At 44.8% G+C, this 14,043-nt stretch overlaps 1 protein-coding gene across 3 annotated transcripts in view; it reads right to left on the reverse strand.

Annotated features, from left to right (window-relative positions):
* The window catches only part of LOC141502614 (UDP-N-acetylglucosamine transferase subunit ALG13-like), a 44,674-nt gene that overhangs the window by 3,833 nt on the left and 26,798 nt on the right, over positions 1 to 14,043 (reverse strand). For 2 of the 3 annotated variants that reach the window (XM_074207424.1, XM_074207423.1), the window contains 3 exons: positions 5,949 to 6,083; positions 2,290 to 2,330; positions 840 to 1,071 (listed from right to left, as the gene is read on the reverse strand). In XM_074207424.1, coding sequence (XP_074063525.1) covers positions 840 to 1,071; positions 2,290 to 2,330; positions 5,949 to 6,083 — 408 coding nt within the window. The remainder of the gene's footprint in view (positions 1 to 839; positions 1,072 to 2,289; positions 2,331 to 5,948; positions 6,084 to 14,043) is intronic. The other variant, XM_074207425.1, reaches the window with a different exon arrangement.

The following is a 14,043-nucleotide window of genomic DNA, read 5'->3' on the forward strand; positions in this document are numbered from 1 at the left end:
CTTCTCCTTTGCATGTGCTCAAGGAGATCTGTTCTTGCTCATTAGTATAATGAGCAGGGTGGGGAAATGTATAGGAACCAATGTATCCATTAGATCTGTGACCCCAGCCTATGGTTGGCATGAAAGGGGCAGGAACAAAGTCTTTCAAAGTGCATAAAAGAGCTGGTATGTTGGGGTTTCCCTGCCCCTCTCTCCCACCATGAGAGGTATGCCATTTTGTTAAGATATCTTTTTTTTTAGGTTTTTGCAAGGCAAATGGGGTTAAGTGGCTTGCCCAAGGCCACACAGCTAGGTAATTATTAAGTGTTTGAGACCGGATTTGAACCCAGGTACTCCTGACTCCAGGGTCGGTGCTTCCTCCTCTTTGTTAAGATATCTTAATAAATACCATTTTAATCAAAAAAAATATCCAGGGCCCAAGAAACTCTCAATGCTGGAGGTTCCTTGGCGAACATTAACTGTTGCCCCTTCCCCAAGTCACCCAGGCTATGAGAAGTGAGAGAAGGGGACCTTGAACCTATGTCTTCCCAACTTCCAACCTGACATGCTGGCTAGTCATTGTGCCACAGGGTAGCAACGGGCCTCCTCAGCTCTCCTTTGCTTCCACCAGGGTCCCAGGGATTAGTGCCCTAAAACCTTCAAATCTGACAAAGACCTTACCTGCTAAGAAACCTGAAGGGGACAAGCACTGAGTCACACAGCCTTTCCTCCTGCTGTGTTAGCATTTAGCATGTGAGCGCCCCCCCCCCCACCTCCACCCGAAACATGCAGCAACAGCCAGGAGCTACCAGAATGACTTTGGACCCTACCTGCCACTGCTCGACCTCTTGCATACTCACTGGATGCTGCTGCCTCGGGAGGAAGCTGACGGTTTTCAGCCCTCGCCATCTCACTGTATACTTGGGACCCTGTGTGGTCTGCCAGTGGCACATGTTCAGGATAAACAGGGTAAGCTTCCAGTGGAGCCATGTGCTGAGAAGGCATGGGAGGTGGCGGTGGAGGCATTGGCTGCTGATGCTGTGGCAGATGGGGCATATACATCATGGAGTTCCAGTAATTCTGGTGGTAATACTTAAGAAAGGTAGAAAGTAAGAGCTTTTTAATCCTCCAGAGCCCAATTGGCCAAAAGATTAACAAGGGGACCCTGGGAACAAACAGGAGCAAATCAAGTCAGGCTCCACTCCCCAGGGATGCTGAAAGAAAGGAGGGCAAAATGCTGCAAACAATGGCAAAAAAAGAGAAAGAAACCCATTTCCTGAATAATCCCGTTATGTTTAAGAGGTTCTTTGGTGCAAGTACTGAAGTCAACAATGAAAGGGAGAGAGGACTGCCCATTCAAAGAGCAGCAGCCCCATGATAGCCCCTGTTTATAAGGGGATCAAGAAAAAGCAGAAAACCAGAAAGAGGCTAGGACAGCAGGCGACTTGCCTGCTCTGTACCCCAGACGGTCATGGAAAGCCACAGGCCATTTATAAGGAGACAGAAATGAATAGCAAGTTGGTCTAAGCTCACCTCCAGCAAAGCATTTTCATTCCTCCCCCCCCCCCCCACACACACACCTCTCCTTTCCCAGCTTTGAGCTAGAGAGGCTGCAGCAGTTTCTTGGGAGCCCTTCAAAGCTGGGTCACTGGGAAGCCAGGAGTTTCCCCTCCCTTACTGCTTAAGAGCCTTCTAAAGGATGAAGGCCCATTCTAGTACTTTTATGATTAAAGGATGGAAGGGGTGGTGCCTTTTGGCAGTCAATAAAAGAAAGCTGTGTGGAGGTAGGAAGACCCAAGTTCAAATGTGACCTCAATATACTTACAAAAACCATGTGCTCTTATCCTAACACCAGAACAATTGCACCTACCTCTAAGAGCAGTTAGAAGTTATAAACAATATTTGGAAAGCACTAAGCGGAGTGCCCAGCACACAGCTGGTGCCATGTAATTGCACCTTTCCTTCCCCACCCTCAGCCCATCAAACCACTAGACTTAGGAGTCCAAAAGACCCAGGCACAGCTCCTCCCTCCACCAACTAGTTGCCATACATTTCCTCATTCACAAAATGAAGAACTCCCCCCAACCTACCCCCCCAACCTACCCCCCCCCACCCCCAGCCATGGCAGACTGCTCTTCTTGTAGGAGATAGCACCTTTAAGGTCTAGCATCGGCCAGAAAGGTCCAGAGCCAGCACAAGCTGGGTAGGCCACCTGGGGCCTGCTGTCCCCCAAGGCCCAAACTTCCCAAAGAAGTCAGATGAGAGGAGGAAAAGCCTTCAGGGAACCAAGAAGACCCCCAAAGTTCTTACCTGTAACCCCAGGTTAAAGTAATACTGCAACACCTTGATATCTGCAACAGAAAGAGAGTGGGCCAGGTGAGGAATAGATGCCAACCCAAAGACCTCAATCCAAAACAAACAAGACCCTTGGTACTTTTCAAGGAAGTTGACTTGAGTGCTGTCTTCCAAATCAATAGAGCACAACTGTGTGTTAATTAGCCCCAGCTTTCGTGAGCTGAGAGTGGAGAGAAGCCAATTAGCCGAGCTTTAACTCTGAGATCGGAGCTGTTCCTTTGCTGCTCCCAAGGGAGAAGGCTCTGGTTACACAATTTTGGTACTGGGGAAAAGTACTACCAAAAGTTCCAAGAATGCCAAGTTTTGCTAGTCCAAATCACCAATCACCAGCTCACAAAAGGCTGTCCCCAGTCAGGCCTCAGTACCCCCAGGTCTGCAGATGCACCATCCTGGTAAGTAGCTCTGAGAAGAGCCACCAGGACCCTAACAAAATTCCTTCCCTCCCTCCCCCCATGCCCCTAAGTGATGAGGAGGGATTAAGAACACTCTACAGGACAGACATGGCCCAAGAGCACAGCAACCTCATCCTCTTCCTCCTCCTCCAAAGGAAGTTTGCCCATGTCCAGGCCTCTTGGGTTACCATTCCTCAGGGGTCAGCAGCCCAATGCAAACTTACATCACTATAGAGTTTCAGAGATCCAGGTCAGAAAAGTCTTTTCCTTAGTTCTCTCAACCAATTCTAACTATATACTTTTTTTAAAATGCAAATAAGTCAATGCACAACAGAATCATGCCAGGTCCTTAAGGGAATGCAGTTGTGGGAAAAGTGAAGAGGGGTTTCCAAGTCAAGAAGCAGCAGAATGAGAGACCCAAGGGCAAAGTTCACTTCTTAAAATCAAGAGCTCCTGGAGGAGTCCGAATGATAAGGAGACCCCCAGGGTCAGAACAGCGGCTAGCAGACCCATGTCCAAGGACAAGCACACCCTTCCCTTTCCTTGGGAGCTCTAGCCCCACCAAGTATGTGCTCCCAGTCACTTGGGACCCTGGTTTTGCAGCTCCTGTGATCCATGTGTTGCTCTTAGGTTAAAAGGGTCATCCAAAGAGCCAAGCAAGGTCCAGCGAGAGGCAGTATCCAGCCCAGTCACCCAGGAAGTAAATGGCAGAAAGCCAGGGTGGTCTAAGTGCAGCAAGCCCTCTACATGACCTTTCTTAAATGAGGGGCAGTGGCAACACCACTTGGCAGGACCCTGGTCATCAGAGTCCATATATTGAGACCTAGCCAGAGGCCAGGTGACTAGCATACTATTCCAGGGTAATAGAAAGCGGCAGGGAGCAAAGACAATGTCAGTCCAACAAGATAGTACCCCACAATGCCTGGTCCCGAAATCCCAAAGCCCAGGTGCTATTCTGTCAGAGTCACTCCAGCTCTGGAAGCACACAGGGCAGAGAAGGCCAGAGACCAAACATCATTCTGTAGTGTGGCACAGCAAACCAGGCCACTAAGCCATAAGGAAGCCCTAGGCCTTGGTCTGATCTGCCCTTGGTAGTTCCACCGAGCTGACGAGAAGGCAGAGGAATAGAGCAACTTCTGACAGCCTCGGTCAGAAAGCTCAGGGATCACATCCTGCTTCTAACGCTTCAGGACTGGACAACTGTGGACGAACCCTCCTCTCCAGAGTTCTCAAGGCCCTGAGGGGTTTGGACTAAGACAGGAGCTTCCATTCGAATAGGGGAGATGGAGGAAGTGGAAGGGCACCTTGGAGGGTAAGGTTCAAGTGGCCAAAGAGATTAGAAAAGGCCCCTCTCCAGGAGGCCGAACCTGCCAAAGCAGTCTGAGAGAAACGCAGGGATTCCAAGAGACAAAGATGGGTAGGCACGGGGGGTAGCCAAAGCAAAGGCAAGGAGATGGAAAAGGGGAATGTCACATGTAAAGAACAGTAAGTGGGTCACTATATCTGCACTGTACAAGAATGGGAAGGGGGGTGGTTGGTCTAGGGAAGACAAGAATTTCTGTATGATCCCACAAGTAAGAATGAACCATGGGCGTGTTTGTCGGGGAGGACAAAGAGCCAGGCAAACCTGGCCTCGTCACTTGGGATGCCCAGTGAAGTCTAAACTGGAGGGAGGAAGGGAGAGCTGGGGTGGGCGGGCAGGCTGAGGAGCAAGTTCTTATTACATGAAGGAATAAAGGAAAGAGAGGAGGGCCTAGGCCAAGGCGGCAGCATCCAGGAGTGAGGGACCAGAACAGGCAGAAGGTGATATGCAGAGAAAAGAGAGGTGTGTGTATAGGAGAAAGGGAGGAGACGAGAAGACCAGAGGTCACCATCCAGAGTGAGCCCCTGGACAGTAAGAGAGAAAGAGGGAAGGGGAAGATGAGAAGCTGAGGTTGATATTAGTAAACACCTGGTGATGAATGATGAGAGGACATGGAGATTGTGTGCATATGACAAGGGGAGAGGAGGGAGTTCTCAGCAAACGGGCTCAATTTGGTCAGGAAAGAACAACGCAACATGACATCTTCAACTAAAAATGGGGAGGAAGGTGCCATGGGAAGGCAAACAGCATTTAGGATCAGCTAAAAGATTCTCTCTGGATTGGGGATGGTGATCAAAGAGAAGACAAAGAAGCAGGGAATCTAATAACAGAACAGAGTTAAGCAAGTGAGGTAAAAAAGAAAACAGTGGCCAGGGAAGAACAAATGGTCTCAGGAAGAACAAGCAGGGAAGGGACTGGGAGTGGCTGGATCTGGAGATGGAAGCAACAAAAACAGGTTACCATCACAGAAAGGGTCTTTCAGAATGGATAATAATGAGACCAAGGGTACCAACCCTACATCACCTTGCCAAACAAAAGGGCAGGAGCTGTGACAAAGGAAAAGACTGGGAATTCATGGAGACAGAAGGAAAAAAGCCTGGGGAACCAAAAGATAAACACCCCCAGCATCTGGCCTGAAATAATCCAGATAAACCTGGATTGAGTGAATTCCAAAGCAGAAACAAGTTGAGTTATGGTAGGCAAAGGTGAATGTGCCACGTCAATGGCAAAGGAACAAGGGGAGTCAGTGAGTCTGGCAGTATGGAAGGCACAGCCAGGTCTGGAAAGGATGGCCAGGGATGCAATGTCACCCAAGATTTGGTGAACACCAAGGGACAGGAGAGGTGAGAGAGGAAGATGTCAGAAATAAAAAGGAGTATATCTGTTAGATGTGCAATGGGCCCCAGTGGACAGCAGAGAGAGAGATGGGGAGGGGAGGGATGGCCTTTACAGGGGGAGAGTAAGAATGGAAGATGATTTCTACGGTTTCCATTAGCTCTTGAGTAGTTATATGCAGTCAAAGATGGCAGTAGAATGGCTATCCCGCCCATGTAGATGCCCTTCCTAAATAGAAGAGATTCAAAACAGTCATAAAATTCCACAGCAAGTGCTCTGGACAGCAAACCAGAGAGCCCCAGGTCACCTGGATGTGCTCTGCAGGAGACTACAGCATGGACATGGAATATGAGGAAGAAAGACCAGTGAAAATCTCTGCCAACCACCTCAGAAAAACTCACCAGGCAGTTTCTACTCCAAATCTGCTGGATTTTCTGATCTTTCCATGCCCTAACCCATAGGTCATTGGTTTCCAAGGCAGATCTGAGCATAATGAAATACCAGTGAAAGGACAACTTCCTTACCTCGAGGGAGGTCACTGCCATTTGGATCACATGAATAAGGTGGTGGCATTGGGAAACCTCCAGCTTCTCCCATCTCATTAGTTGGACCAGTTGCAACAGGAACAGGGTAGTATGAATACGTTGCTGATGGGATCACTGTGATGAAGCAATGATTCACCGTAAAAATCTGCCCAGCCCAGAGGGGTGCAAGGAAGAGTAGTCAGTGGGTAGAGACCCCTCTTCCAGAAAGCATGCCCACCCAATTCTCTTATACATGCTGGCAGTTTTTTTTCCAAAAAGTTTCTTTTGCCTTGTGTCTTGAGATCAATCCTTTCTGTATATCACTCCTCTTCCCCACTTCCCACCTTCAATGAACATTTCCTTTCAAAAATGAAATTTCATTAAGAAAATTCAAGTGACATGTGGCAGAATATGCAGCATTCTGCACTGTAGTCCCTTCACCTCTCTACTGAGGCGATCATATGGTTGTAGACATAAAAGTCCATGGAACCTTAGAGATCACTGAAGTTAAATACTTGTCCAAGGTCACGTAAGAAATAAAGTGGCAGAGAAAAGATTCAAACCCAGGGCCTCAGACTCCAAAAATCTAGGCCTCTTTCCATTTCACTGCACATTATTCCTTCACCAGTTCTCTGGGAACAAAAGAAGGTGATTGCATTTATTTCTGGATTTGACCCTTACCCAATATTGAGCTAGTACACAGAAATACCACCTCTAAAAACAAAATATTAAGAAGCCACTTAAGTTGAATCTAAACCCTTACAGATGAACCAAGCTCATGGCCCAAGAGGAGGGAATTACAAGTTCATCATGAGTGAATAGTGTCCCACTGTGGCCAACAATACAAGATGGGCGGGACTAAGGAAGGAGTTAAGGTGACAGTGGATAAAGCACTAGGCAGGAAGAGCAGAGTTCAAATCCAAATCCTACCTCAGATACTTCCTAACTCTGAGCCATGACACATAACTTCACCCCAGTTACCTCATAAATTGAGCTGGAGGAGGAAATGGGCAGTATCTTTCTAAGAAAACCTCAAATGGGGTCACCAAGAATCAAACACAACTGAAATGACTGAACAATGTGATGATGAGCATTCCATAGTGCTCTGTCCTAGCCAGACATCATCTGGGATGCTTAGTTCTGGTCCTTAAATTTTAGGAAGGACCCAAAGCCCTAGAGATATCCTGAGAAAAACACACAGTTCAATTAAGTACCACAGCAAGAGCAGGTGAAGGAACTAGGAATGTTTGCTCTGGAGAAGACTCAGGGAAAAGAGAGCCATCCTCATTGAGGTGAAGGGTGACGGATTAACCTCATCCTGCTAGGCCCTAGGTGGCAGAACTAGGAGCAATGGAGGAAGGAAATGGGAGAAAAGGGAGGTTCATTGAGATATAAGCCTGACTTGACATAAGGAAAAATTCCTCAAGAATCAGAACTACATTACACTGTTGGTGGAGCTGTGAACTCATCCAACCCTTCTGGAGAGCTATTTGGAACTATGCCCAAAGGGCAACAAAAATGTGCATACCCTTTGACCCAGCAATACCACTACTGGGTCTATACCCTGAAGAGAAGAGGAAAAAGGGTAAAAATATTACTTGTACAAAAATATTTATAGCAGCCCTGTTTGTGGTGGCAAAGAATTGGAAATCAAGTAAATGTTCTTCAATTGGGGAATGGCTTAGCAAACTGTGGTATATGTATGTCATGGAACACTATTGTTCTATTAGAAACCAGGAGGGACAGGATTTCAGGGAAGTCTGGAGGGATTTGCATGAATTGATGCTGAGTGAGATGAACAGAACCAGAAAAACACTGTACACCCTAACAGCAACCTGGGGGTGATGATCAACCTTGATGGACTTGCTCATTCCATCAGTGCAACAATTGGGAACAATTTTGGGCTGTCTGCCAAGAAGAGTGCCATCTGTACCCAGATAAGGAGCTGTGGAGTTTGAACAAAGTGCAAGGTCTATTCCCTTTAATTTGGAAAAAAAAGAGATATCTTATTGTCTGATCTTGTTACCTCTTAGACTTCTCTTCTCTTCTTTAAGGATATGACTTCTCTCTCATCACACCCAATTTGGATCAAGGTACAAGATGGAAACAAAGTAAAGTGGGGGGGGGAAGCAAGATTGGGGGGAAAATTGTAAAACTCAAATAATATCTTTAATAAAAATAAATTTAAAAAAAGAATCAGAATTGCCCCCAAAGTGCACCAGGCTGCCTTGAATGGGAGGGTGTGATCCACACAGTCCTTTGGTTATTCCCTCTTCCTCCTGGGATCACCTATACATGTCATTAAAGGGAATGATTTGTAGAGGGGATTCCTGTCCAGGTAGGTGTGACTTGGATCATTTAGCTTTGCAGGGAGGGAGGGCACTTCCTACTCAGTGGGAGGAGCCTAGGCAAGCAGTTCCACACCACTACCACAAACTGAGAACCAAGCTTATTTCTTGAGGAAGCAATGAGGGAATGGAAGGTAAGCAGAGTCAGGATGTTGAACTCAGGGCCTGCTGCTTAGCACCTCACTGGCTTCAGTGCTGAAGCCAAGGGTACAGCCCTTGGGGGATTCAAATTTGATGAAGGAACCTCTTCCCATTTTCTAATTGCCTATAGCCACTATCTTTCTTTTGGGGGGGGGGCTGGTTTCAGTATTTGAGGCAGTTACATTAACTTGCTCAGGGTCACACAGTCTAAACTCAAGTCCTACTGAGTCACAGTCTTTCCAAAAGATGAAATGCTTATCCATATTTGGTTAAAATAAAACCTGTTCAAGTGCATTTGTCAAAACCAAATTCCCTTTAAGACGCATCAAGGGATGGGAACAGGTTTCAGTCTGAGAAAACAGAGCCTGTTATTCATCCAAACTTGGGTCAATCAATGGAGGTGGCAAGAACCCTTCAAACTATCAAATCCCATTCCTCCGCATTCTCATTAACTTCATCTGTCAGAACACTGAGGGTGCGGGGTTTGTCCCTCCAAGTTCTCTATGCTTGGTGTCTGACAGGCAAGCCTTGCACCTGTCCAGCCCAGCAGGTCTTGATGCTTCATTCCGGGAGCAGAACGTGTGACCATGAAGACTGTGGTCTAGGAAGGATTCTGACCATTTTCTCCCAATGATTTCAAAGAGTAGGAAAAAACCCTACTTGTCTCCGAGAGCCCTTGGTCAGTGTCATTTGCAGGAGGTAATGATAAGATGTTTAGAACTCCCTGGAGGAACACCAGAGGCCTTATGGCTTGATTTCTTCCCCCCCCCCCCACAACTTTTTCACACAGCTAGGTAATTATGAAGTGTCTCAGGCCAGATTTGAACTCAGGTACTCCTGACTACAGGGCCAGTGCACTATCCAGTGTACCACCTAGCCACACCTAGAACAACTTCTTAGACAAAGCCCTGCTCTAGGTTTTTCTCAGGCAGCTCTGACCAGAGCCCTTAGATGCAGTTTTGAAGACTAATAGATGGCTGTGATCTCAATTAGAAGAAAGACTGCATATGCCAAGGAGGCTCATGGGCCCAATGAAGCCAAAAGCAGGAAGAACCAGATCCACTCCCTCAAGTGACAACAGCACCAATGAAGCTGCAAAGGAAAAGCTGGCAGCAGAAGATGGCGGAGAGAAGACAGGCACAGTTCTAAAGTTTCCTGATCTCTTCCCCATCTATCACATGAAACAAACCTCTTAAAAGAAATCCGATCCAGAAAACCCAGAAAGAAAAGCCAGAAGAACAGCTACCTCAGGATTTGTCTCCCACAGCAGCCTTGCACGAATCTGGCAGGGGAGTCTGGGCTCCAAGGGAGGATCTGCCCCGATCAGCCAGATTAACAGCTGAATTGGAACAGGGAGTCTGAGGGCCCGAGAGCGGACCTGCTGGATCAGCAGTGGGGCTGGACGAAAGGGGCTTGGGTCCGCGGGGAAGCAGAGGCTCTGGTGTTGGTGCTGTCCCCCTGGAGCTCCGGGACCAGGCTGGGGCAAGTATTCTGGTGCAGGAGAACAGCAGACACCATCCCTAGGCTTCTCGGGTCTGAGAAACTCTGAGGGCACGTCTCCATTGCACAGAGGCTTCTCCTCAAAGGCAAATTACTTCTGCCTCAGGCCCAGGTGTGTGAGCAAAAGAACCAGGCCAGCTGAGGAATCACCTCAGGCCAGGGTAAAGCCTATCATTAATTGAAGGCAAAGGAATTCAATAATTCCAACTCCCACCTTCCCGCAAAGGGAGAAGGCCTCCCAACCAAGGTCACAGACACTCCAGAGAGAGCAACCAGCACCTCCTACTGGCCAGCCAGAGAAAATGCACTCAGTAAAGCCTTTAGAGATCCCAAGCCCAGGTGAATTAGCCCCCCCCCCCACCAACGCAAGGTCTCACAGCATAATGAAGAAGGGTCAGCGGAAAGGTGGATCCATAGAAAAATTCCTGGAAGGGAAAGACCCCAACCCAGAGAGACCTAGAACATCTGAGGAGAATACAATCTGGTCTGTAGCACAGAAAGAATTGCTTGAAAAAATAAGGAAGGAGCTTAAAAATTTGGGGGAGACAATACCTTAGAAAGTACAATTGGACAAACACAAAAGGAGAATAAATCTCTCAGATCATCCATTGGACAATTACAAAATGAGAATTCTCTCAGATCCTCAAACGAGCAAATGCAAAAAGAAATTAATTCTCTCAAAACCTCAATTGATCAAATGGAAAGCTCTTTCAAAAGCAGAATTGACCAAGTGGAAAAGGAGATGCAAAAGGTTAACGAAGAAAACTCCTCCCCCCAAAAAATAATGGAGTCTACAGAAACTAATGACTCCATGAGACAGCAAGAGTCAGTTAAAAAACAAAATCAAAAAATAGAAAAAATAGAAGCAAATGTAAACTACCTCATAAACAAAACCACTGACCTCGAGAATAGATCGAGGAGGGGAAACCTGAAAATTATAGGACTTCCTGAAAACATTGAAGAGAAAAAAGCCTGGACTTATTACAGGATCTAGTGATGGAAAACTGCCCTGATATCATGGAATCAGAGGGCAAAGTAGTTACTGAAAGAGTACATCGATCCCCACCAGAAAATGATCCTAAAATGAAAACACCAAGGAATGTTGTGGCCAAACTGCAGAACTATCAGATAGAAGAGAAAATCCTGCAAGCAGCCAGAAAGAAACAATTTAAATATCAAGGAGCCACAGTAAGGATCACGCAGGACCTGGCTATATCAGCCTTAAGGGATCGAAGGGCCTGGAACGAGATATTTCGAAGAGCACGGGAGCTTGGAATGCAGCCAAGAATCTACTTTCCTGCAAAGCTGAGCCTTCTCTTCCAGGGAAAAAGATGAACATTTAACAAAATGGAAGAATTCCAAAAATTTCTGATGAAAAGACAAGAGCTAAACAGAAAATTTGGACATCAAACAAGAAGTTCAAGAGACACATGAAAAGGTAAAAAAAGGGGGGGGGCAGTAAAAGGAAAAAAAATGCAATCCAGTAAGTTGAAACTGGCTAAACCCCAGCATGGGGGCAAAAAAAGAGTCTCATAAACCTTGAGAAATGAAACTCTAACAGAGAGAATACACCCAGACAGAAATGATGGACATTCATGACCTATCCATGAGACTACTATCCAATGGGACGTAACTGGCTTTAACCCTAATTGGGAGAAAGACTCTAATAACTCTCAGGAATTTTGACTCTATTCGACAGAATGTACAGAACTAGAAGGGACAGACACTCAGAATTTTCTATGACTTAGACAGAAGGATCTAAAAAAAAACACTACCGCCCTAAAAAGGGGGGACAGGAAAGAGACGGGAGGAGGGAGGGGATTGAATGGGGTAAAACTCATTACACTAAGAGGTACAAAAAACCTATGGTAATAGTGGGGAAGAAGGGAGCAGAGGAGAAACACCTGAATCTTCTTCTCATCAGATTTGGCTTAAAGTCAACCTACACATACTCAGTTAATTTATAAAACATCTAACCTTTCAAGTATTCAAAGGGGAAAAGGGGAGGGGAGGACAGAGAAAGGGAAGGGGAGGGGAGGACAGAGAAAGGGAAGGGGAGGGGAGGACGGAGAAAGGGAAGGGGAGGGGAGGACGGAGAAAGGGAAGGGGAGGGGAGGACGGAGAAAGGGAAGGGGAGGGGAGGAAATAAGGGGAAATAACAAAAGGAAGGGAAGGGAAAAAGGGAAAGGGGAAAGAAAGGGGAGGGTGTGTTACAGGAGGGCAAAAACACTGAAGGGGGTGGTTTTCAGAAACAAAAGACTGGGGAATATGGATGAAAGGGGGGAAGGGGGAAAATACAAACAGAGGGAAGATAGCACAGAGGGCAATAAAGAATTAGTAATCATAACCTTGAATGTGAATGGGATGAACTCTCCCTTAAAACATAAACAAATAGCAGAGTGTATTAAAAACCAGAATCCTACAATATGTTGCTTACAAGAAACTCATTTGAAGCAGAGAGATACATATAAAGGTAAAAGGTTGGAGCAAAATATATTTTGCTTCAGCTGAAGTAAAAAAAAAAGCATGGGTAGCAATCCTTATCAGAGACAAAGCAGCAGCAAAAATAAATAGCGTTAAAAGAGAAGGAAGGAAACTTTATCCTCCTAAAAGGTACCATAGACAATAAAGTCATTTCAATATTGAATATATATGCACCCAGTGGGACAGCACCCAAATTCTTAGAGGAGAAGCTGAAAGAATTACAGGAAGACATAGACAGCAAAACTCTACTAGTGGGAGACCTCAACCTCTTGCTATCAGATCTAGATAAATCGAATCATAAAACAAACAAGAAAGAAATTAGGGAGGTAAATAGATTGCTGGAAAAATTAGATATGGTAGACTTATGGAGGAAACTGAATGGGGATAGGAAGGAATATACATTTTTCTCTGCAGTACATGGAACTTATACAAAAATTGACCATGTACTAGGACATGAAAACCTAATAATCAACTGCAGAAAGGCAGAGATAGTGAATACATCTTTCTCAGATCACAATGCAATGAAAGTTATATACAATACAGGGCCAAGGAGATATAGACCCAGAACAAATTGGAAACTGAATAACCTCATTTTAAAAAATGAGTGGACCAAAAAACAAATTATAGAAAGAATTAACCATTTTATCCTAGATAATGATAATAATGAAACAATATACCAAAACCTATGGGATTCATTCAAAGCAACTCTCAGGGGATATATTATAGCTCTAAATGTTTAAATGGATAAATTGGAGAAAGAGGAAATCAATGAACTAAACATGCAACTAAAAAAATTAGAGAAAGAACAAATCAAAAATCCCCAATTAAGTACCAAATTAGAAATTCTAAAAATTAAAGGAGAAATTAATAAAATTGAAAGCAAAAAACTATTGAATTAATAAATAAAACCGAAAGTTGATATTATGAAAAAACCAATAAAATTGATAAACCTCTGGTCAATTTGATCAAAAAAAAGAAAACCAAATTGCTAGTATCATAAATGAAAAAGGTGAACTCACCACCAATGAGGAGGAAATTAAAGTAATAATTCGAAACTATTTTGCCCAGCTCTATGCCAATAAATTTGATAATCTAAGTGAAATGGATGAATATTTACAAAAATATAAGTTGCCCAGAAAAAGAAATTCAGCAAGCCATTACTGAACTCCCTAAAAAAATCTCCAGGGCCTGATGGATTCACAAGTGAATTCAACCAAACATTTAAGGAACAATTGGTTCCAATCCTATATAAACTCTTTGGAAAAATAGGGAAAGATGGAACTCTGCCAAACTCTTTCTACGAAACCAATATGGTACTGTTACCTAAACCAGGAAGAGTTAAAACAGAGAAAAAAAATTATAGACCTATCTCCCTGATGAATATACATGCAAAAAAACTAAATAAAATCTTAGCAACATGATTACAAGTCATCACTAGGATAATACATTATGATCAAGTAGGATTTATTCCAGGAATGCAGGGTTCATTCAATATTAGGAAAACTTACTATACTCATTTATATCAATAACAAACCTATCAGAAACCATATGATCATATCAATAGATGCTGAAAAAGCTTTTGACAAAATGCAGCATCCATTCCTATTAAAAACCCTAGAGAG

This window comes from Macrotis lagotis, chromosome X (assembly GCF_037893015.1).
Source record: "Macrotis lagotis isolate mMagLag1 chromosome X, bilby.v1.9.chrom.fasta, whole genome shotgun sequence".
Lineage (NCBI taxonomy): Eukaryota > Metazoa > Chordata > Mammalia > Peramelemorphia > Peramelidae > Macrotis > Macrotis lagotis.